Genomic DNA, 21,600 nt, shown 5'->3' with positions numbered 1-21,600 from the left:
ACAGTTTCTGTGGTCAACCAAGTCTGTGTCAGCAGTTCTTCCCGTATCATTTACACATTGGCTGTTTGAAGTCAACCATCCCCATACACCACAGTGTAACAGTTGTACGCACGTGATGCAGACTAAAATTATCCCTTAAAAGAGGCCCCCACAGGGAGATAGAGGGGTTATATTTTTTCAGAAGTGACAGAAGTGTTGCTTGCAACAGAGACAACTTCTGCTCTGCCTTCTCTTACAGAACAACCGAGGACCCTTTTGGAGTGTCCCCAAAATCAACATCTCATCTCCAGCAAGCAATGGGTCCATTCTCAAGAAGATCAGACAACATAGAAATGTGCCACCTATTCTGTCCTGTCAGGGTGTTTTGTGTGTAATTGCAGCCTTTTTAATAGCACATGTAAACAAAGGACAAACACCAGTCTTTTACATTCATGTAAGGAACAATAAAGTTTTCACTTTGAATATATCACCAGCCGTGAACTTCTGAGGACACACTTTACAACATCGTGCCACTGCACTAGTTAACAGTCATTAGGTCATCTTGAGTGGGCGTGAGTGGTTGCCAGTCTGTCACAATTGCAATTTGTCCATTCCTTGTCCCACGTGTTGGGACAGGATTGAGCCCTCTGCGACCCTCTGGACCTGGGAATGAAAGGGAGATGGGAGGAAAGCCTGGAGGAGCCCAAACTGCAACATAACTTTTTTGCATCAGTCTAAATGTGTGCTACATATGGAGGCCCAAAACCTGATCCTTTTTTTAAATTATTACTATAGATGCCTCCTTGATGTGCATTTAAGGAATTGCAATATTCTCAAAAATGGGAACCTAGAGGACCTAAGGAAGCATTATGTTAATATAACGTAAAACACGTATTCTTATTTTTAATGTGACACTGGCAGATTTGAGGGTTTTTTTTGTTTTTTTTTTTAAAAAGGAAAAATGATCCCATTAAGCAAAGTAGATTGGACATGACTTGTTGTCTAGAGCTAAAATTGGATATTGAAATCATTAATAATAACAAAATAAATTAGCTTTGCAGGGAGTTTTCATTATTTCATCACCTGTTGTTCAAAAATATAATTTCCCCAAGTTAAGGCTTCCAGGTAGTCAGAGCTTCTTGCAGGATGTGTAGTGGTAGCACGGTATTTAATGGGTTTGAGTAGAGAAAAAAAAAACAAAAAAAAACAGGAAGTCATCAGGGATGTTGTTGTAATCGGGACACACTTAATACACACGAGTTTGTCCTTTTCTGAGCTGTTTAACAACACGCCTCCATCTTACCTCTGCTCTTTGAAAATCACAATAATAATACACACAAACTTTCTTTCACTGTAGATTGCTGTTATTCATGTCACAGATACAGTCAGATCATAAAACAATAATAGTAACTCACGGCTGTCATCTTTGCACCATAGTACACAACTGACCAGCTCTACATTGTACAGTACACCCCATCCTCCTAGCACTGCTTCAGTAACTAATACGCCGATTTCCCCCTGTCCCTCCCTCTTAAACCCAACCCCTCCCATTGAGTGAAAACACTAACAGTACATCCACGCCCTGGATCCCCTTTAGTTCACAGACTCGTCTGGACAGAAGACCAAGCGAGATTTGGGGGAGGGGGAGGAGGGGGGGGGGGTGGTTTGTGGGATCTGGCTCTGCTCAGTACACGTGTCCAGTTTCATGTTGCGCTAGAAGACCAGCTTTGAGGTTTGTTTTTTTTTTGTTGTTTTTTTGTTGTTGTTGTTTTTAAAGATATGAAAAGTATCTGTACAGCGAGGGTCCCCTTTTGGTCACATTTGGGAATGTGATGGGAAGTCAAAGGTTTGGATGGAAGAGGAGGAGAACAATGAGTTGACAAGAAAGAAACCCCAGCTTTTTGCCATTTTGTCAGAGGAAGATCCAGGAGGGAAAGATGGAACATAATTGTAAAGGAACAAACAACTGAAGGGTGCAAACCTGCTCCTTGAATGAAAAATCCTAAATAAAATAAAAGAAGAAAAGTAGCAAAAAAAAGCAAACAAATTCATCCATAATCTGTTACATAATGATAAAAATAAATGATTGAGGAATAACATGATTCGTTTGTGAAAGGGGACTAAATTAGATTGTTTGGGGAGTAGAGTTCGGTCAGTCCTCTGAGCTTGATGAGGAGTCGGAGTCCTTCTGTGCTATAATGACATCGTCCAATAGGGTTTCTTGATCTGAGCTGTCATCCGTGCTGTCGCCTTGCGAAAGGCTGTCGCCGCCCTCCATTTTAATGTGAAAGTCTGGACCGGTGAGGAAGTGATGGGACGTCTCCAGATCCTCCTCGTCCATCATGTAGGCTCCATCTGACACCAAAGTCTCCTCTTCAACTCCGTCCAAGTTGGGGTCTTCAGGGGTGGGATCGGGAGTGTGGTAATGATGGTGGTGGTGGTGGTGGTGATGACGGCGGCGGCTTTTCTTCGGGATCTCCGAGTGCTCGGTCAGCAGTCGGTGGAAGAGTGACTCGGGCAGAAAGCCCTGAAGGAAAAACGCATAAGAATAAACACAATTACTGGTATAATATTATACATTTTGTATCATTCATTATCAAACAAAAATAACAGAAGGCTTAAAAGGTGTCTCATTCAAAAACCTTAAAAATTAAGACATTTCTATGTAACACTTGACTGCAAAGTCATGTAATATTAGAATATTATGTTCCGTACAGAGTTCCTAACGGTCTCAGACCAATCGGGTGCAACGGCATTATCAGGGTTTTCCTCCAGATACTCCCTCAGGTCTTGTAGCATCGGACAGAAAGCTGCTCCAACCTGTGAGGAAATGTTTGAATGTTTGTTAGTTGAATGCAGCTCACAGCCATCGACTCCAAACTAGAGCTGTGTGTAACTGAGGCTCACCTTCTTTCCTGTCCTCATGTTAATGAGCCTGACCTTCTCGGCGCCCGTCAGGGGTTTATCTGCCCTCCTCCTCCTCTTCCTCTTGCTCCTGTTCACAAGTAGCTGAGGCGAGAAAGACATGAAGTTGAAATATTACTTAGCAACTGTTGGACAATCAATACGAAACCAGAGTTAGGTTATGAAGCGATGCTAGTTGAACTTATTGGTTAAGATTCGAGGATTCACCTCCAGCATGTCTCCCTCCACCTCATAGTCGGGGTTTTCCTTAAGCCACGTGGGCGGGTCCCTTCGTCGAGGAGTACGCTCCAACGCGTCGTGGAGTCCATCGAGATCTGACAGCTGAAAGAGGTGGAAAGATGAAAAAAATGGCAAGAAAATCTAATCCAGCTGAGTTTTTGCTTCAACCTCCGCCTGTTGCCAGAGAAACGGGTAAAAAAGTACCTCTTGATCCTTGCGCTTCTTGCGGCCACTGCTCTCCCCTCCTGAGCCGTTGGGCATCAGGGCCTGCTTAGAGAAAGTCAGCTTCAGGCCCTCCTCCTGGCAGGGCAAGAAACACAGGCCTCTGATTAAGCCATAAACTACACCACAGCTGATTGGTTTTGATTTTTAAACATCCCAAAAACATTTCAAATCCCTTTACAATAAAAGCTCCCCGACTCCAAAACAGAAAACTATCATTATCTGCCAACATAATCAACAGTATATCAGTTCAAGTTTCTCAATCTCATCTTTTGCCATATTCTCACCTTGAGGAGTTTTACTGTAAACTCGCCATCTTCTCCGTCGCCTCCAAGGCCACTAGGTGTGCCACTGGGTTTACGGATCACCCTTGTGTAAGACATCTCATCTCCTACCAGCTCTGAGCTCGGGTTGAGCTGAGTTTCAGGCACATAGCGTCGCCCCGAGGGCCACTGACCGCTCAGCACAAGGTTACACAAATTGTCCAGACGATTGATCAGCACACGGTCCTGAGATAAATAAGTAAACCAGGCTTCAGTCAATTATGTCAAGGAAAGAAAAAAAGAAGAAGAAGTCCAGACATATTGGTAGTTATTTAGTTACCTTAGGCCAGTCAACTCTGAGAGGATCAGGAGGAGGAATGCCGTCCTGAGACAGAGTCGTGGAGAGCAAACTATTGTCTTCATCCCCGTCTCCCACCTTCATGCCTCCTGAGAGAGAAGAGGAAAACTAAACATTAACAAAGGTTTTGGTTTCAATTTTTTGCACTCTTCAACATTTTTTCTTGCCATCAGTGAACTCACCTCCTTCGACCTCTTCCTCACTCTCTCCGCTGTCCTCACTGCCTGCGGATCGCTCTGAGGATGATGAGCCTGATTCAGAGTCTGAATCCGAATCAGACCCTCCCTCGCCCTTCCTTCCACCTGGTCTTTCTCCCCTCTCCCTGCTCCTCTTGAAGCCCCAGCCCTGACCTCGCACTTTGCCGCCATGGTGAGTTAAGGGCGTACCCTGTAGCTCAGCGCCGATTTCAGCCCCAAGCAACTGGGAGCTTTCATTGGTTTCCTCCTCTTTCACTCCAGGCACGTGCATCTCAGTCTTGGGCTGGCTGAGAGGCATGATGGGTGTGGCCTGGGGTGGTTGTGGAGGGGGTGGGGCATGCTGGTTCTGGATAAAGTCGTCGCGGGCAGCGGTGAAAGTGAACTGTGGGTCTACGAAGATAGAGAGCTCAGTGCGACTGACGCCATGCAGCGCGGCGCCGAGCATTAGCTGACGATCGTGCTCTGGAATAATCCACCAAGCCGGCAGCTCTGAGCTGGATGGGGCCAGAGGTAGACGCTCCTCCAAGGAGGGGTGGGGGAGCACTCGCTCACGAAGGCGACGCAAGAGGCTGATACGATAAAGGGTACGTGATGCACGTTCCTCAGTGATGGGGGCCACAGTCTGGGAAAGCTCTGATGGATCTAAGCAAAACATTTAGAACAAGTTTCAGGCAAGTGGTAGATATGGTGAGGCGCCAAAAGTTGACCGTGTTAACGTCAACTGTTGGAAAATGTTTGGAACATATCTTGACAGTGAGTGAAACAGTAGCTACCTTCATCACGGCCGGGGCGGAGGTGGCACACCCTCCGGCACATTGCAACAAAGGAACGGAAGTATCGACTGAGGCTCTCGTCTGTTTTTTTATCCAGACGAGCAAAAGTACGGAAACGGGTCCAGTCAAACTCTGGATCTCCGCCCTCTGGCAGACCCAGCTCCTTTTTCACCTTCTGCACTCCGAAAGTTGAGACCACACGGTAGAAGTCACACTCTTCTCTGCGTGTCCACCTGGAAAAAAACCCATACAGGTTTGAGTAATCTTCTCATTCCAGGGCCGAGACGGAAAATGGTACATATGGAAGACAACGTGTAGTTTTGTTCTTTTTAGTACCAGCTTCCACTTGCAGAAGCTCAAATGCAAACAAGAACTTCTTTAGCAACTTTTACAAGGTAGGAAGTTAACATGAACAAAAGCAAATACAAACGGCCTGATTTAGGGATCTAAAGCAAATCCGCAGCGATCCACACTGCTAAAACAGAGACTGCGTAAACTTTGAAGTAACACTAATATTCCTGAGTACGGTTAAATGGTAATACGACACCTTTGCTGTCGTTGCTGCCGTGCAATTTCCTTTAGTTTGCTGGCCTGTTCGCAGCGCCTGCGCCTGCGGTCGCCCTTCGCCTCGGCTTCAATCTTCAGCTGCTCCTGTCTGTAGCTGCGCTGGTAGGCTGTGATCAGCCGCCGCAACCGTGCCGTTAGCGACGAGCTGGAAGGCCATTCGCACGCACCGCTCTGGCTTGATACACTTTCTGTGACCACTGGTCCCGCTTTGTCTTCCACAGAAATCTCATCGTCCACGTTCATAGAATCCGGCTGCGGCACAAAAGCCAAAGGAAGATTTATTAGTTAGTTAGTTTTTCCAGTTGCTTAGCTATAAACCATTCAACCACACACACAATGAGCAGTGCTACCAGAAACGAATGGAGAAGCTTGATTCGTACCTCCTCGAAAAGATCTTTGGTGTGTCTTGATGCCGGCTTGAACTCTGGATCCTCTGAGTACTTATCGTAGTCAGCACTACAGAAAACAAACAAAACACGATCGGTCAGGGAAAGAGACCTGTCCAGTAAAGTGGCATCCTTTTCATACAATTATCAGGAAGCTAACTTTAAGACTCATTAATAACAGAATTTCCATCAGTGCTACAACTTCAGCCCCATTTCACACATGGGATGCATGATAATAATGGCTTCATTCGTCTGTGGCATGAAGTCATTCCCACAGTGGTCACTTTTTCGTCAGGGTTCCTCACCCTGTGAGAGTAACAGAGAGGCGTGGCGAGTGAGCAATAGTTACAATTCGTAGGGGAACAACAGCGATGGAGAATGGAAAGTACCACTTTTTTACATGTTCTTAACTGCATCACAGCATTATCGTTGTTGTCATCAACTCAAGGCAAACGTGCAGTTTATTTGACCCGAGGACACCTTCTCTGCACTGTTACAACCAGCCAGGAGAGAAGCTGCACTGTCACAGTTTTACTTCTGCAATAAGAATTCGTACGAGTACATAAACAAACACGCAGCATTCTGTGGAACAAAACGGCTTAGGGTGGGAACAGTCAAAATACTGATAAATAGAGAGCAGACGTTTGAACTACAAGCTTTTTTTCTTGTTTATATGTCTCAGATACCAAGAAATGACGACCGTTTCTTCCTGTTGGTAATTAAGGCAGATAAAATTGCGGAAGAGAAAGTTTTAACAGTATTTATCCATCATTTTAATGCGATCATATGTTAAATTAGCCCATGGCAGCTGTTTGTGCCTGTCTGTTGATGAGACTGCTTATGATGTGTGCTGAAAGCGACACGGACATGTTACTAGGTCCCAAATATTCAGATTTCTTTCTTGAAATGTTACAGAGACGCACCAAGACAACAAAACCCACATAACGACTACACATTCAGCCGTCAACAGATAAATAGGAAGTAGTGTGCGTGTGAGGGACTTGGAGCAGATGGTGTTTTTCTATCTGCCAATATAACTCATCTTAACCACATACTTTATGTGCTACAGCTAGGTTTGGTTAGTTTACACTTCAGATGGACAAGTGAAGACAAACCGGATTAATTGAATTCCATATTTAATACCGAGAGATAATGAGCTCTTTATGATTCAATACTTGTTCAAACAAAATAAAAAGTATTAAACGCAGCAGAGGACAGCGCGTCCTCCTCACAGCAAGCTTGAGTCATAGCTTGATGTAAAATAATCATCAGAAATGTTACACGACGTTCACTGTAGTTTATGTTCCCGCTATTGGACAGCTCAAATGTTAAAAAATAAATAAATAAATCAGCATCACAGCCATCGCTTTACCTCTTCACTTTATGTTCAGTGTTGTCTGTCACTTAGATCTGTGTCTCAGAATTTAAAAACTTAAGCTTTACCATCAGCCTCCAGTTAACTCAAACAAGCACCACAGAATTTTCACAACCTTCTGAAGCAGGAGGAAGGCAACATTCATAGTTGGGCGACAGGGAGCTGAGGATGCTCGTTCATCAGTTTATGTGATTCTTTTAAAAAGGTGAAGACGCTTGAAACTCCAGCTCATTAAATAACGGCAACATACTCCACCTACTGGAGAAAGCAGGTACTACAACACACATCAATCTTTCTAACATATCCCACCTCTCCTGACTCAACTTCCAGAATCAATAAGAAATAAGATTCAAAACAATCAATGGCCAGCTGAGATAGAAATTATTAGTCCAGTACTTATGCAAATATTTATGCAGTCAAAATGAATATTTTTAGTTATTCACTAATGAGGACGTTCAACCATGGATCGCCACAGCTTTCACCCAACAGCACTGACACTGTGAAGGTTGTACACGATGAGGAGACAGGCTCACGAGTCCTGATAAAATCCAAGGCCTCGAATAACTTAACATAACTCCCAAAGAGTCGAATGCCAGGTGAAAAATCTACAATCAGTTTGCAAAATAGCCTGAAACATTAAGAAAGGGTCTGTGTTTGGTTGCCTGCATACTAAAAAAATATAACATAGGTTAGAAACGATCATTACTCTCCTCTGTCAAATATTTATAAGTTATTATTAGAATCTTTTTAAGATCCCCAAAAATGGAATTTGCAACAGCCCAATTGAAGGAAAAAATAAATCGATAACATTTATTGGCACAGTAGCTAAGGCTTAGGTTTAGGGTTAACTTACTCATCGCCCAACTCAGCATCACCGGTGTGCTGCTCAGCATCAATGGCCTTGTCATCGGGTCGGCCAACTCTCTCTAGGAAGCACAGGCAGGGATCAGCCCGCATGGTGGTGTACATCTCATACCCTGGAAGCACATTATCCACACGTGAAGCAGCAGGAGTGGCATAACACACGCTTCTGAACCTCAGTCATAAAAAAAACTCACCATATCAAATAATATAACCTAAATACGGAGAAAAGCAAACCTACCGTGTTTGAATACACCGACAAGCAGTGAGCGGTCTGCGTCAGAGTCCCACCACGCTGCAGGCACCTCCTGCTGCTCCATCTCTGGCATCCAGATATCAACATCCCTGGAAAATAAAAATTAAAAATGAAAAATTGTTGCAGTAACTGAACCTGAGTGAGTGAGCATGTGCTTCACTCCACACACAACAGAAAGTATTAGATACCTGATATCAGCCCCTTTCAGGACAGAATCGGCATGTTCACCAATCACCTCCTGTTTCAGGTAGTAGAGCATACGCACCCTCAGCAAAACCCTGAAAGGAGACAGGAGACGTTTCAGCGTAGAACCAGAAATCAAACAGCATACACACGAGCACAAACAACAGCCTGGGTGGGTGTCACCTACTTGTTGCACTGGTGCTTGAGGTGCTTGCGGTAGCTGTCGTCAAGCAGCAGGGTGTCGGGGTTGTACTTACGGATCCACTCCACCTTCTGGACATCAAAGGTACTCTGGGCTTTTACCCTCTTACCCTTCCTACCTCTTGGAACAGGAATAGACAGGCCTAGGGAGAAAAAAAGAACACAGTCAAAAAAAACCAAGAGATTCAAACATACTGGTTCTTTGAGCCTGGCAGAGGGAAAAAAAAGTCCTCCTTCTTTGTCAAACTAATGTATTCCAGCACTTTTTCAATCCGAGAATTCTTACATTTCGTTGAATATTTTTGCGGGTAAATCTGTGTGCAGCTCCCTACCCGAGTGGTTGAGTAGTGTTTGGGGTTCACGGCCATTCTCTGGTGGAGTGATGAGCTCCCAGATGAAACTCTTTATGTTCTCGTCTCCGCGATAGTGGAGCAGACAAAAGACCAGGATGACACGGCATATGGTCTCTACATCCCGTTCACTCAGACGCCTCTTACATCTGGCATGGGACAAGATATCCCTCCAGCGACCCCACCTAAAGACAATGAACAAGTCAAAAAGTTTGAACAAAGAACAATAACAAAAGGGAAAAATGATACATAGCTAATTCCATCTTCGTACCCATAGACAAGCAGGTGTTTCTCCACCCGGAAACAGTCTGTGCGGCCATAACCTCCTCCGCTGTGGCGATCAGAGCGGCGAGAGGCACGCGAATGCCTGGAGTTGGCAGGTGGATACTCTTCATCACTGTCTAGATCAGACAGGTCTCCACCTTCACCGCGTAAACTGGAATACTGTCGGGTCTGCTTACGAATTCTGGGAGTGTCAATCACAAGAGTGTTCTGTGGAAAAGACAAACTTTTAGTCAACTGGAGAGTGAATTTAAAAACCCAGTTAGATAACGGCACCTCAAGTGTATGGTAAATGGACTTGTACTTGTATAGCGCTTTTCTAGTCTAACTGACCACTCAAAGCGCTTCATTACATGAAGTGGATCTCAAGTGTATCTCAGCTCAGCGAGCCCACAGTAAGATTCATCTATTCGTCAAAATAAAACCCCAGTGTTACCTTCCGATTGATGGAATCCACATCTATGTCTGCTTTCTTGGCCCACTTCTCCCAGAATTCAGGGTCATCGAGGGCTATGTCACTGCGGTTCTCAGAGGCCACAAAGCTGGCTTTAGAGAAAGTGGAACCCTTGCCCTCACTCTCGATAGTGATGGTGGTTGCTCTTCGCTGAAGGATCTGGTCAATGTCCTCCTCGCAGAATCGACTGCCCTCATCATTCTCATCCATGATGGCAGCATAAGCTCCCTTCCTCAACAGGTCTTCTATCTCCTTCTTGGAGAACTGCTGGATCTGTTGAAGGTGACATAAAACAGTTTACACAAGTGATCCCAGCTGGATTCCAGAAAGTCATTTTTGAATGTGCGTTTTCGTTCTTTACCCCGTTCACGTTACTGTCTTTGTTCCCACTCATGCTTTGCAGGACAGCGCGGTCCAGACCAAGCTTCAGACTTGCTTTATCTAGCATCTCCCTCTCATACGAATTCCTGGTGATGAGACGATAGACCTTGACCGCCTTCGACTGGCCAATACGATGACATCGCGCCTGGGCCTGGAATAAGAAAAACAAAAAAGGGTCAAAGTGGAACAAGCAGCTGTTATGAACACACAATTCTAAAGCAACGGTTGTAAAATATTATACCTGCAGGTCATTTTGAGGGTTCCAGTCAGAGTCAAATATGATACAGGTGTCAGCAGCAGTCAGGTTGATACCCAGGCCACCGGCACGGGTACACAGCAGGAAGACAAAACGATCTGAGTCGGGTTTGCTGAAGCGATCGATGGCAGCCTGTCGCAAGTTTCCACGCACTCTGCCATCAATTCGCTCGTAAAGATATCTGCAAAAAGCAGGACACTTTAAAACATCTCACGAGTCCAAGCAATGCACTTCAGACATTAAGAAACATTTCGCAAAACTTTCAATAAAGGCCTCAGAGAGCTATCATTTCACTACAATATGACCCAAATACCTTTTATTGATGAGGTAGTCTTCCAGAATGTCGAGGCAGCGCACCATCTGAGAGAAGATGAGCACTTTGTGGCCACCAGCCTTGAGACGAGGCAGCAACTTGTCCAGTAGCACTAGTTTTCCAGCCGACCGAATCAAGGCCTGCAAATGAAAGTCAGGGGCCATGGGGTCATACACCTCCCGCAACTCTGCTACGATCTTCTCCTCCGCACCTGCACAGGACAGAGAAGCACCACGACATCAAATACAACATCAACAAAGAAGACAAAAACAGCGTTAAATAAATACTGGGAACTCTCCGATAGCTTCTGCTGACACCTATACTGTTTTACTTGTATTTAAACGAAATTAAATGTTAACACTTGGAGTTGCCTGTAATAGGATCATATAAACAGAAGTCAGGCCAATCCTTTTTAAAGGCTTTCGAATCATTTTAGGGATGAAAAGGCCTTGCAGTACCGTTGATGAGGTAGGGGTGGTTGCAGCACTTGCGGAGCTCCATCATCGTGTTGAGCAGGTTGGGCACGTTGCTGTTACTGTTGGCACCTAAACTGAGGAAGCTGAAGTTCCTCTCCAGGATGGCCCTGTAGTACTTCTTTTGAACATCAGTCAACTCAACCTAAAAAGGAGAATATGGGAGGGTTTTTTGTTGTCGTTTTTTTTTTTTTAATTCTCCTGGATATTACAGCAGGAAACATAGCTGTTTTTTTAATATTTCCTCTCATAAATTCTTCGATAAGTGGGAGACATCTGGTGCATCCCCTCTGGTGAGTGAATTTATTGGCATCTCATCTAGGTTTTAAAAACTACAAGAAAATCTTCCACAAGCTAATAATTGAGAGAACGACTTGGCAAATTGTTCTTTTAAGAAAGGAGCAGTGAGAGGAGACAAAGTGTTGTTAGGACTTACCTCAATGATGGTCTCCTGTTTGGGCGCAAGGTTCTTCTCCACATCCTCCTTTAGCCTTCGCAACATCATTGGTTTTAAGATCGCCTGCAGTTTCTGAACCTGATGGACCAATCAAAAAAAGAAAAAAAGATCGCTCAGTATCTGATCATTACCAGCTCAACGTTAGTTAAGACACAGAGCTGCAATATAGATGAGACAAAGAGACGACGAAAGGCTAGGTTTACGTGTGCCAAACTGACTGTCCGGGCCACCACAAACACACATTTCACACCTGTTCTTCTGTTTTAAGGTCTCCAAAGTCTCTAAGAAATTCAATTTCAGAGGGGAACTGAGCAGGCTCCAGGAAATGTAGCAGACTGAAGAGTTCCTCCACAGTGTTCTGAAGAGGCGTGCCGGTCAACAGCACTTTGTGTTCCTAGGAGAAACCACAGAAGATCATTTAAGACGCACATATGTTCTGATCAGCTTCAGCAGGTACAAGCCACCGTCAGCTGTGGTCTACTCACCAGGTCAAGCATCTTCAAGCTGTCCAACAGCTTGCAGTTGCGATTTTTAAGGCGGTGAGCCTCGTCGATGATCACACAACGCCAGGAGATCTCCCTCAGTTCTGGGCAGTCGGACAACACCATCTCAAAAGTTGTGATGAGGGCATCAAACTTGTATGCGCCTGGGATTAAATGTCCCTATAAAAGAATGATCATTTTCATTAGAAAAAATGAAAAAGCACAAAGGTTAATCAGTTCCAATCATGATGAATAGACACACCTTATCATCTTTGCAGTACATCTCGTACTGCTGGATCATCTGTCGGCTGGCCAGGCTGCCATGGTAGACGATGGCATTCATATCGGTCCACGTGCAGAATTCCCTCTCCCAGTTGGTGATGGTGGAGAGGGGAGCAATGACCAGGAAGGGGCCCTGGACACTAGCGGCATAGACCTCCGACAGCAGCACGATGGACTGGATGGTCTTCCCCAGACCCATCTCATCTGCCAGGATACAGTTCTGCCTGAAAGACAAGAAACTTCCTATGTGAACCCTGAAGCCTTGGAAGAAGCATCTGCACAGAAATCCCAACACTTCCATCATGGAGTTCTTTCATATTTGTACTCTGGCACATGTACTTCTCATCTATCCAATGTTTTCTTTTTGTTGCTGTTTTAGCAGGACTCATTTTCTGTCTCACATTACAATCCTCAAACACTGCATCATGAGTCTAATTTCTAAAATCAATAGTGCTTCTACAACTAGCTTGAGCTATTTACACAGTAAAGCTAATCTGTGGTTAACTTTGTCCCCAACAACCACAGTTAGTAATAAGCGCATGTTGGATAAATACCTGTTGTACCAGTTGAAGAGAAGCCAGTTGACTCCCTCTAGTTGATACTCTCTCAGTGTGTTTCCGTTCTTGTACTCTCTGGTCTCCTCTAACTTCTTCCATGAATTGGCTTGAGGTCGCGTCTGAGAAGAAACATTAAAATCAATGCGGAAAACAAAAAAAAAAAAAAGAAAAGAAACATACTTGCTATGTGCCTTCCGTCTTAAGTAAACATGCCACTGTGCTTCCAAGTGAAAAAGCAACAGAGAAACCTGCTAGAGTGCAGCTGGTTGAACCTGGCATGAACCCTTCCAAACATTTTACAGTTTAGCTACTGGGCAGATCTCGAGTCATACTGGTGTCTGACTGCATTTTTAAGTGCCATAAGAAAAGGTTTTGACATTGCATCGTGTGAAGCACAACACATGTGGCCGGTTTTGTTGCGCTAATCGGTGTCGACTCGTATTTTATGACAGCTGAAAACGGTGCTTTTTCCACATGTTGCTCTTGAACAGGTGGTATAAGACTCATACTGGTTTCATTAAAGTTCACAGCCAATAATAGAGCAAAAAGTAACAGAGGAGGGGCTGAGAGCATCATATCTAGAAGGGAGTGAAGCTTGGTTTTAGCAAATTCACAACATGCTTTAACCCCTTAAATAAGTCACCGGCTCCCATCTACACAACGACACTTCATATAAAAGTGACCAGAGCAGATACATCAACACCACAATAAAACGTTGGCCAGTAATCTACTTTACGGTATGCCACAGAGAGGCAATACAGGTACATTTTCCCAGAGCGGGACCGATTTAAACGCATGTCAATCAAAAAGAAGACACGCTCCAAGCGCATAACTTATTTCATTGCTCACCGTTCTCTTCAAACGAGGCTGTCTGTTCTGGATTTTGCTGAACTCTTCAACTTTGCCCTCATCAACATCCTCCTTCAGTTCCCAAGTGGCATCCTCATATGGCAGAGAGCACCACTTCACCAAGTAGTAGATGACAGGCTGGAGGGAATGAGAGGAAACATTTGCGTTACCCATCGATAATGAATCCTGTTAACAGGCAAACAGTATGGACTGAATGTAAAAAGATGATCAACTCAGACCTCGCCGTTGTCCTTATCCACACTGTGGGATACGTCCAGGATCCTGTCAACCTCCACATAGTCTGGGTTAAAAGACTCCTCGTCCTAAAGAGAAGAGTTTGCAGTTCATTTCAAACGTCGAGCTACTTCCATAAAAAAGAGAGGTTTCACAATCTGCCTCACGCTCACCTCCTGGAACAAGTGCCTCATCTGCGCGTGCTTGGTCTTAAACCTCTTGATCTTTTGATGGATCCTCTTATCTTTCTCCAGCTGCTCCAAACTGGCCCATTCACAGTGCAAGTATGAACTGAGAACAAAAGAGCGCAGTTGTACTCATCTGTGTTTGCTCACTCATTTTCCCAAGCAATAAAAGTGTTATGTACAGACGTTGTTCGCCGGCCTACTGAGACTTACTAGTTCTTGTATTTTACAAAGAATTCCTCAACATTTGTATACTGGCCCGGAGACACCTTGAAGAAAAGAAAAGATTTATAGGTATAAATAACCATCAATAAAATTAATCAAGAATATTAAGTGTTAAATCATAATACAAATATACACACCTCTTTCTTGGTTATCCTCAGAGACAGCACTTTGTCTACAATGGCAGCATCCTCCTCGCTTGGGTTTTCCTGGAAAACACAAAAGTTATTCATGGCATCCTGTTAAACTCCTACACTAACAACACCGCGAATATGCACACTAAGTGTCAAATTACAAACTATTATCTGTTGCATTGTAACATTCATTCAGTCTCCAGAGTGGAAATAATAGACACTCACCACAAAGAACTGCATACTGGGCTGTCCATCTCCATCAAGCTCCACTTCCTGCTTGAGCTGCGCCGCTGCCCCTCCACTGATGGAGGCCACGGCTGCCGCGGTCGTAGTAACGTCGACATCTTCCTGCTCATCCTCATCATCTGTTATTTTGATATCCAGGTCCTCTGTGTACTTCTTCCTCTTCACCACACGATTGGATCGCCTCTTCTGGCCAGAAGAGAGAGGTTTAAGTTCAAGGTGTCTCGGGTTGTTTAGTCATAACAGAGTCAAGTGTCGCACAACACACTTTCCACAGAGTTGGGTTTTATCCACACTTTACATTTTGGCTCATTTGACCTCTTTATCCAACATTATTTCGACATAAATAGGACGTCCTAGCCCAGAACTGGATGTCTGTCAAACACCTCAGTGAGGGAGATACAAACGACTCATTTTGAAATACAAACTAGTTTCTTGAAGATGACGATGACAAACTTTAAACTGTTTTAGATAGTCTTCACAAATCCTTCTTTTTCAGCAAGTCATGGTCATAATGTCAGAACTTTCAACTAGTAAAACCAGCATCTTAAGGAACGCTGGAAAGTGTTAACTACGTGGTGATCTTTATTGAAACACCATACTTTACTGCACAAAAAGCACCTCTATACAATACTTGTGTAATTACTATCTATATGACTGCATGTGTTTGTACCATAATCATGTCATCCTCCAGTGCTGCAGGAGAGGCAGGGCTCAGCTCCCCGTCAGAGTGGTCAGAGGATGCGTTTCTCTTTCTTTTCTTTGCTCCCACGAGAGTAATAGTGCTGCGGGGCGGAGGAGAGAGCAAAGACGTAAAGAGAGTGAATCACCGGCCGAGGGGAAAAAAAAATAAAAAATAAATTGTTGTTCTCTAAAGAGCTGCATTCTAAAACAGAGCAATTTCCCTTTATCTAGGCCTTCCAAACAAAAGACTTACTTTGGTTTAATCTTGCTCTTGCTCTTGTTTCCAGGCGCAGGTATTACCGTGCCTCCAGCCACTGTGACGGTTCCTCCCGGTGTCTTCACTTTACCCTTTTTGTCAGCCCCGACTGCTATTTTTGGTAGCGGTCCTCCAGATACAGGACTTTTCTTTTTGCTCCCTCCACTGCTGCTTTTTTTCTTAGCAGCAGACACAACAGCCACGGTACCTCCCATTTCTGGGGAGGTCTGTGTGCTTGGAAGCTCATCCTGATTCAGGACTCTGGGCAGGTTCTTCTCGCCACGTGCTTTGGCCCGAGCAATGGCTTCAGCCACTATACGGTTCGCCTTCTCCTGCTTGCAAAGAATCTCCACGCGCCGCACAGATGCAGACTCGCCAGGAGCCTTGCTGATGCGAATGGCCTGGGTTGGAGTGGTGGTTGTGGTAGAGGGACCTGCGGTTGAAGAGTTGATGACCTTCACCACAGAGACTGCGCCAGTAGATGAGGATGAACTTGTCTATAAGAGAGAAACAGTTCAAATTTATTTTCAACAGTTTTTCTTAGTTTTATATGAAATATCTTGCAGTAATGTGTGCAAATGATGAGGTCTACCTGTGGCTGTAGAAGCATTTTGAGCGGAACGGCAACCCTCTGCCCTCCTTGGCCCTGGGATATCTGTAACACCTGTGGGCTGCCCGTGTTGCCAGCTCCTGACACCAGCTGATACTGCCAGCATCAAAGAGACAGGGTAAGTCACAGTCTCACTTGAATAAAATTTTTTTTTTTTAAAAAACACCCAAATGTACACCTATATCTTTAACAAAGGCTGGATCTAAAAATACCGAATTAAATTCGATCTTCATTTGAATGTTCACACATACGTTGGGAAAATTCAGATAAATCTTAGAATAGAAACCATTTTCTGTTGATGCTTCTTCTCCAACAGTCTAACAAGCTAATGCAAGGCGTTGTATTTTTTCATCTTTCATATCTGAACCAACAGGCCTTGTAACCGAATATTCCTAACCTAATCAATACTGAACAGAAATGGGACCTGGTAATCGCCTGCCTGACCTTAAACAGATCTGATGTGAAACGTATATATATATATAAAAAAAAAAATGACATCACTGTTATGCATGCAATGTGCAACTACTGAGATTAAATATGAATTTGACAACACTGAGGCATCGAGAGCCACTGTGAATCAGAACCTATTCAATCTTATGGCTCTCAAGAAGATGCACTGCAACAAAAAGCCCAAAGAATCCATGAAATATAAAAAAAAACAACATTATTAATTATGCATTGGTTCCTCTATGATAAAGTCATTTAAACATCACAGCTCTCACGCAGAAGTGTTACATGACAGGTTTCAAATACTGCAGGTTGGTGTCTAAAGTCAAAAATCCTTTAAAAAAAAAAAAGAAAAAAGAAAAGTCAAGTATCTGGTATCACAAATCAACAAGTAACAGCTGAGCCGCCCTGCAAATGCGACCAGCGAGCTAACAAAGTATAACATTACGTTACCAAATGTCACCATATTGAATGCGCATCCCCAAAAATGATATTCAGGGCAGTGCTTCTTATGTAAGAAGAACCTGCAGAAATATTCTAAAATGCAGAGGACTTATCTGCAATCTTTGTTCAAGCACGGCACTCACTCCACAAAATCAGATGTTCACAGAGACAGTTTAAAAACAATGAATGGCCTTGTGCTCATTAAAGAAATTAGGTATGCCTGCTAACTGATACTAGTTAGCTGATTGACCAAGGGAAGTTTATTTTTATTTTTTTAAAGGACAGATCTGTCCTGAATACACAACATTATCTGTTGTTTTTTTATTTATACTCCAACAGAGCATGCGTAACTAATTTTGCACAAAACAAATGCTCTAGACTTGCAAATGACTGAATCTGCAAACAGATGCTAATATTCAGGACACTTGGTTTTATTTAATTGTATCAGTAATGTCAAAAGATCTTTAGGGCCCTGTTTACTTATTTAACAAAATAAATAAATAAATAAATAAAAAATGCTGACAGCCAGCAAAACTGAAATAAAGAAAAAAGTTCATGATCATCAATTTGAACCCAGCATTTTGTTGTTAAACTTGTTAACGGAGCAGGTACAACTACGCTATGAAACAGAGGTTTCCTCACCTTAACTCCTCCTTGTTGGTTGGGCTGCTGTTGCACTTGCAGCTGAATTGTGAGGACTTTAGGTTGCCCTCCAGCCTGGCCTGCAGCCCGAGCCTGGGTCAGGGCCGCTATTTGGCTCCCCTGGAGAACCAGTTTGCCACCAGGGAGCTGACCCAGTACTAGTCGAGTAGGGGCCTGCTGTTGGCCCCCTTGTGCCGTCTGAACCTGCTGGAGCTGTGTCACCTGCTGTTGAGCTTGACCTGCTGGCGTGGCAGAGCCAGCCTGGGAGGGCTGTTGGAGAACCAAGGTGATGCGTTTTGCCTCACCACCCTAGAATGAGATACAAAAAATGAGACTCATAACAGCGGTCAGGAAAAAACTGACATAAATACACAACTTGCAAAAAGCAAATGTCCTTAAAAGCAAACCACAGACCCATTCTATTCGTCACCTGTTGTGATGTCACAGTGGAACTGACATTATGCAGATCGAGTCCACAAACAGAGGCGGTGGTGCTTACCTGTGACTGGGTCTGCATGGCTGGCTGGAGCTGCACTTGACCCTGTGCCTGGACCTGGATCTGAGCTGCCTGACCTTGGGACTGTATCTGGGCAGCCTGGGATTGGACTTGGACTGTAGTCTGGCCCTGAGCCATCTGCACCTGAACAGGCTGGCCTTGCGTCTGCTGTACCTGCTGAGGCATGGATGTGAGCAACACTTGTTTCACTGGGCCATTTGGAGACTGTAACAGCCTCTGCACTCCTGCAGTCCCCACCTTAACTTGGGCTTGTCCTGGGCTCGCCTGATTCAAGACCGTCCCCCCCTGCAATATGGACACACCAGGTTTGAGTGGAGTACCCGACAACACACGGATGACCTTTCCGCTTGTCTGGGCTGTGGTTCCAGATACAGTCTGCAGTACCTGGGCTTGACCCTGGGGTCCTTTGAGAATGACAATTTTACCACCAGCTTGCTGCGTGATGGCAGCTAACTGCTGGGGAGTAAGCTGGTGAGTTATCTGTGTGAGCTGCTGCGTGGTGGCGGTGGTAGTTGTAGGACTAGAAACAGTCAGAGGTGAGCTCAACAGGACAGTGCTACTGGTCACTACACTGGCGTTGCTGACAATGGGTATGGTGGTCTGAGCTTGTATCTGAGGTACAGTATCAACAGGGGCAGGAGCTGGGGCTGGAGTCACAGCTATGGAAACAGTCTGAGCAGTCGCCATCGGCACCGACTGCTGTGAGGCAACTTGAACAGGGGCAGGGTCTGGGATGGCAGGAGCTGCTACAGGAACACCAAGGCTTTGGTTGCCTGTGAGGTCAGGGGTGGACTCCGGCTCAGATGTTGGATCCACCTGGCCCAAAGCCAGCTTGAGAGCTTCCTCCACCGGGTCTGAGGAGCCCTGAGAAAAGGAGTCATCCGGTAGGGCGTCTAGGTTAAACAGGGGTGTATCCTCAAAGAGGTCCATAATGGGATCTGCCATCTTGCCCTCTCCACGCAGGGAGTTGGGCACAATGTTAAAAAGACTCCGAGATGGAAGCTATATATTTGTTGTCCAATTCTTCTCTTATTTAAGTAAACAGCTGGGAAAAGAGAAGAATCACATGTTAATTAGCAAACTGTCTGACAATCTTATTATTTAATAAAGTAGGCAATAGCAGAGAAAAGTTTGTCAATCCTGGCCCTAATATGCAAAGGTAAGCCTGTACGCTCTTCTACTTGTGCTTTACTCTCCTATGTATGTATGAAGTATGGATCCTAATGCATAGCAAAACAATATAATTCACAAAAACCTAAAAATTTCAATACACATACCTCTATTTAGCTCTGAGTCTGCGACATGGCACTTAACTAGCTCTGAAAGCTAAGTGTCTTGTTAACTAACTCACTAGCAACGAAATTTAAAAACAAAGAGTTAGACTTTCTTCTGGTAGACTGACAACTTCTAGCTAATATAGTTTTTACAATATGAATTCACTTATGATGACATTGTCCAGAACGCTTTCAAAGTGATAGTAAACGTTTCGAAAACCATTCAAAGAATAAGCTACTTCAATAAGATAATACATAATTAGTCGACTCAGAAGGAAATGAGTGAAAAAGAATAGTTTGTCGTGAAGTCAGACAAGGAGGGTACTGATGCTGGCCAGGTACGATGCTTCCCTCTCTGGTCGTATTGCAGTCTTTCTTACAAAACCGTCGGCTAGCATTAGCTTCTACCGCGACCAAAATGTGCCCTTTACAAAAGCGTGTGAAGCTACGAAACCATATTTAGGCTCATAAACAAGGTGCATTATGTGTTTGAGGTCGTTGCTTCCACTCTCTGTCATCTACTACAAACCATTCAGTCAACCGGACTCCTTCAATATCATCAACAAACCGGACCAAACCAAAGCAACGTGCCACAATAACCATTGCCCGTCAACGTTCAGACACAGGTTAGGCCGCAATACTGTTTCGGTTGGTCTGCGTCTAATTTTCGGCAAAAATACCTGAAAATAATCATCATAACCACTACCCCAACTCCCACAGTAATAATTTCGGGGTGCTAAATTTACCTTTGCATCGACACACATGGCTTTCTCCGTCTCACAACACTGTACGATTACAGGAAACGGCCAGAGAAGAGCAGGAACTAACTTCTTGCCAGAGAGAAAGCGTAGAAAGCGTGCCCCTCGGATGCTATCAAATGCTGATTGGCCCGCGCTCTCCTGAACCGGCGACATACAGAACGTTCATTGGTTTAACTGACTATCAATCAATTCTGCTACCGCTTCTGGGCGGGATAATATCCGTAGTTAGGTTGAGAAAACAATAAATGCGGCCTAGCTGAGATCATTTGACTCGGTGATCTTCAAGATTGCTGTTTTACTGCCATAGATTCTCACAGTAAATAACATGTGACTTTTAGAGCAGTATGGAGAAAATTGTTATTTTAATAATGTCTATAATACTACACTGCTTTCATAGCTGCTTGTGAATGACACCCCCAGTTTTTTCAGGGTTTTATTATGTTGGCCATTGCTCAGGAATCAGTCCACATCATTAAATGAATGAAGACTTGTTGTACGGTTTGTGTGTCACTATTTAGATTTATGGATCCAGACCGAATTAATACACTGTGGTATTTCTGGTGGTTATAGTTAATAAATCTCAAATACTCATAATAGCTTTCTCTATGTATCGATATGATGGTCTTCGGGCGCTCATGGTTGGTTCAGGTGTGTGGTTGAATTCTGGCGCCCTCTAGAGGTCGACGACTGAAACGCAATAATTTGTTTCGGTTGGTATTTCATGAGCGCTACCGTTTTTGTTTTAAGAATAGTAAGATTAATCTAATTATACTTTTTTTCCACATACCACTAGTAGTTCTTTCTGTAATCTTTTTCTTTTTTAATAGCAAAACCTTTAAAGAATAAGTATTTTAAGTACTTTAATAGTAAGGCTGAAATAAGATGAAATAAGCATTACTTTACAATTAGGTTACACAGGTCTTTTGGATAAAAACGCCACATGAAAAGCAAAGAGACAAAATAAGTGACAATGTGAAGCTTTTGCAGGTCTTTTGAGGTGCAAGAGGGAAAGAAAGTTGGCTGCTTGGCATGGTTGGTTGATGAAG

At 44.1% G+C, this 21,600-nt stretch overlaps 1 protein-coding gene across 1 annotated transcript; it reads right to left on the bottom strand.

The window, feature by feature from the left end:
• Positions 1 to 362: 362 nt before the first annotated feature.
• On the bottom strand, positions 363 to 20,648 carry chd8 (chromodomain helicase DNA binding protein 8). Its single transcript, XM_072363715.1, has 39 exons — positions 20,540 to 20,648; positions 18,502 to 19,564; positions 18,003 to 18,311; positions 16,452 to 16,565; positions 15,857 to 16,356; positions 15,593 to 15,704; positions 14,902 to 15,108; positions 14,683 to 14,751; positions 14,534 to 14,589; positions 14,309 to 14,426; positions 14,141 to 14,224; positions 13,902 to 14,039; positions 13,050 to 13,171; positions 12,476 to 12,719; positions 12,217 to 12,393; positions 11,982 to 12,125; positions 11,711 to 11,809; positions 11,260 to 11,419; positions 10,802 to 11,012; positions 10,474 to 10,669; positions 10,213 to 10,383; positions 9,834 to 10,124; positions 9,387 to 9,607; positions 9,098 to 9,300; positions 8,752 to 8,908; positions 8,570 to 8,659; positions 8,367 to 8,470; positions 8,118 to 8,241; positions 5,884 to 5,959; positions 5,484 to 5,755; positions 4,937 to 5,169; positions 4,149 to 4,805; positions 3,949 to 4,055; positions 3,633 to 3,854; positions 3,328 to 3,423; positions 3,112 to 3,225; positions 2,887 to 2,988; positions 2,695 to 2,799; positions 363 to 2,506 (listed from the first exon to the last, which is right to left on the bottom strand). Exons 2-39 carry the CDS (start codon positions 19,462 to 19,464, stop codon positions 2,132 to 2,134), a joined length of 7,743 nt encoding a protein of 2,580 aa, XP_072219816.1. The 5' UTR covers positions 19,465 to 19,564; positions 20,540 to 20,648; the 3' UTR covers positions 363 to 2,131.
• Positions 20,649 to 21,600: the final 952 nt, after the last annotated feature.

Source organism: Leuresthes tenuis, unplaced genomic scaffold (genome assembly GCF_036924035.1).
Source record: "Leuresthes tenuis unplaced genomic scaffold, fLeuTen1.0.hap1 SCAF_14, whole genome shotgun sequence".
Classification (NCBI taxonomy): domain Eukaryota; kingdom Metazoa; phylum Chordata; class Actinopteri; order Atheriniformes; family Atherinopsidae; genus Leuresthes; species Leuresthes tenuis.
The sequence above is the reverse complement of the archived record's forward strand: the minus strand, read 5'-3'. Positions and strand labels throughout refer to the sequence as shown.

What these genes read in the sequence shown, in the direction of transcription:
- chd8 (XM_072363715.1), bottom strand. Translation starts at nt 19,464, where the DNA reads ATGGCAGATCCCATTATGGACCTCTTTGAGGATACACCCCTGTTTAAC. An exon ending in TTTGTAAAATACAAGAACTA is followed by an intron (nt 14,427 to 14,533) that starts GTAAGTCTCAGT and finishes TTTTGTTCTCAG; the next exon opens with TTCATACTTGCACTGTGAAT. An exon ending in TTACAGTAAAACTCCTCAAG is followed by an intron (nt 3,424 to 3,632) that starts GTGAGAATATGG and finishes TTGCCCTGCCAG; the next exon opens with GAGGAGGGCCTGAAGCTGAC.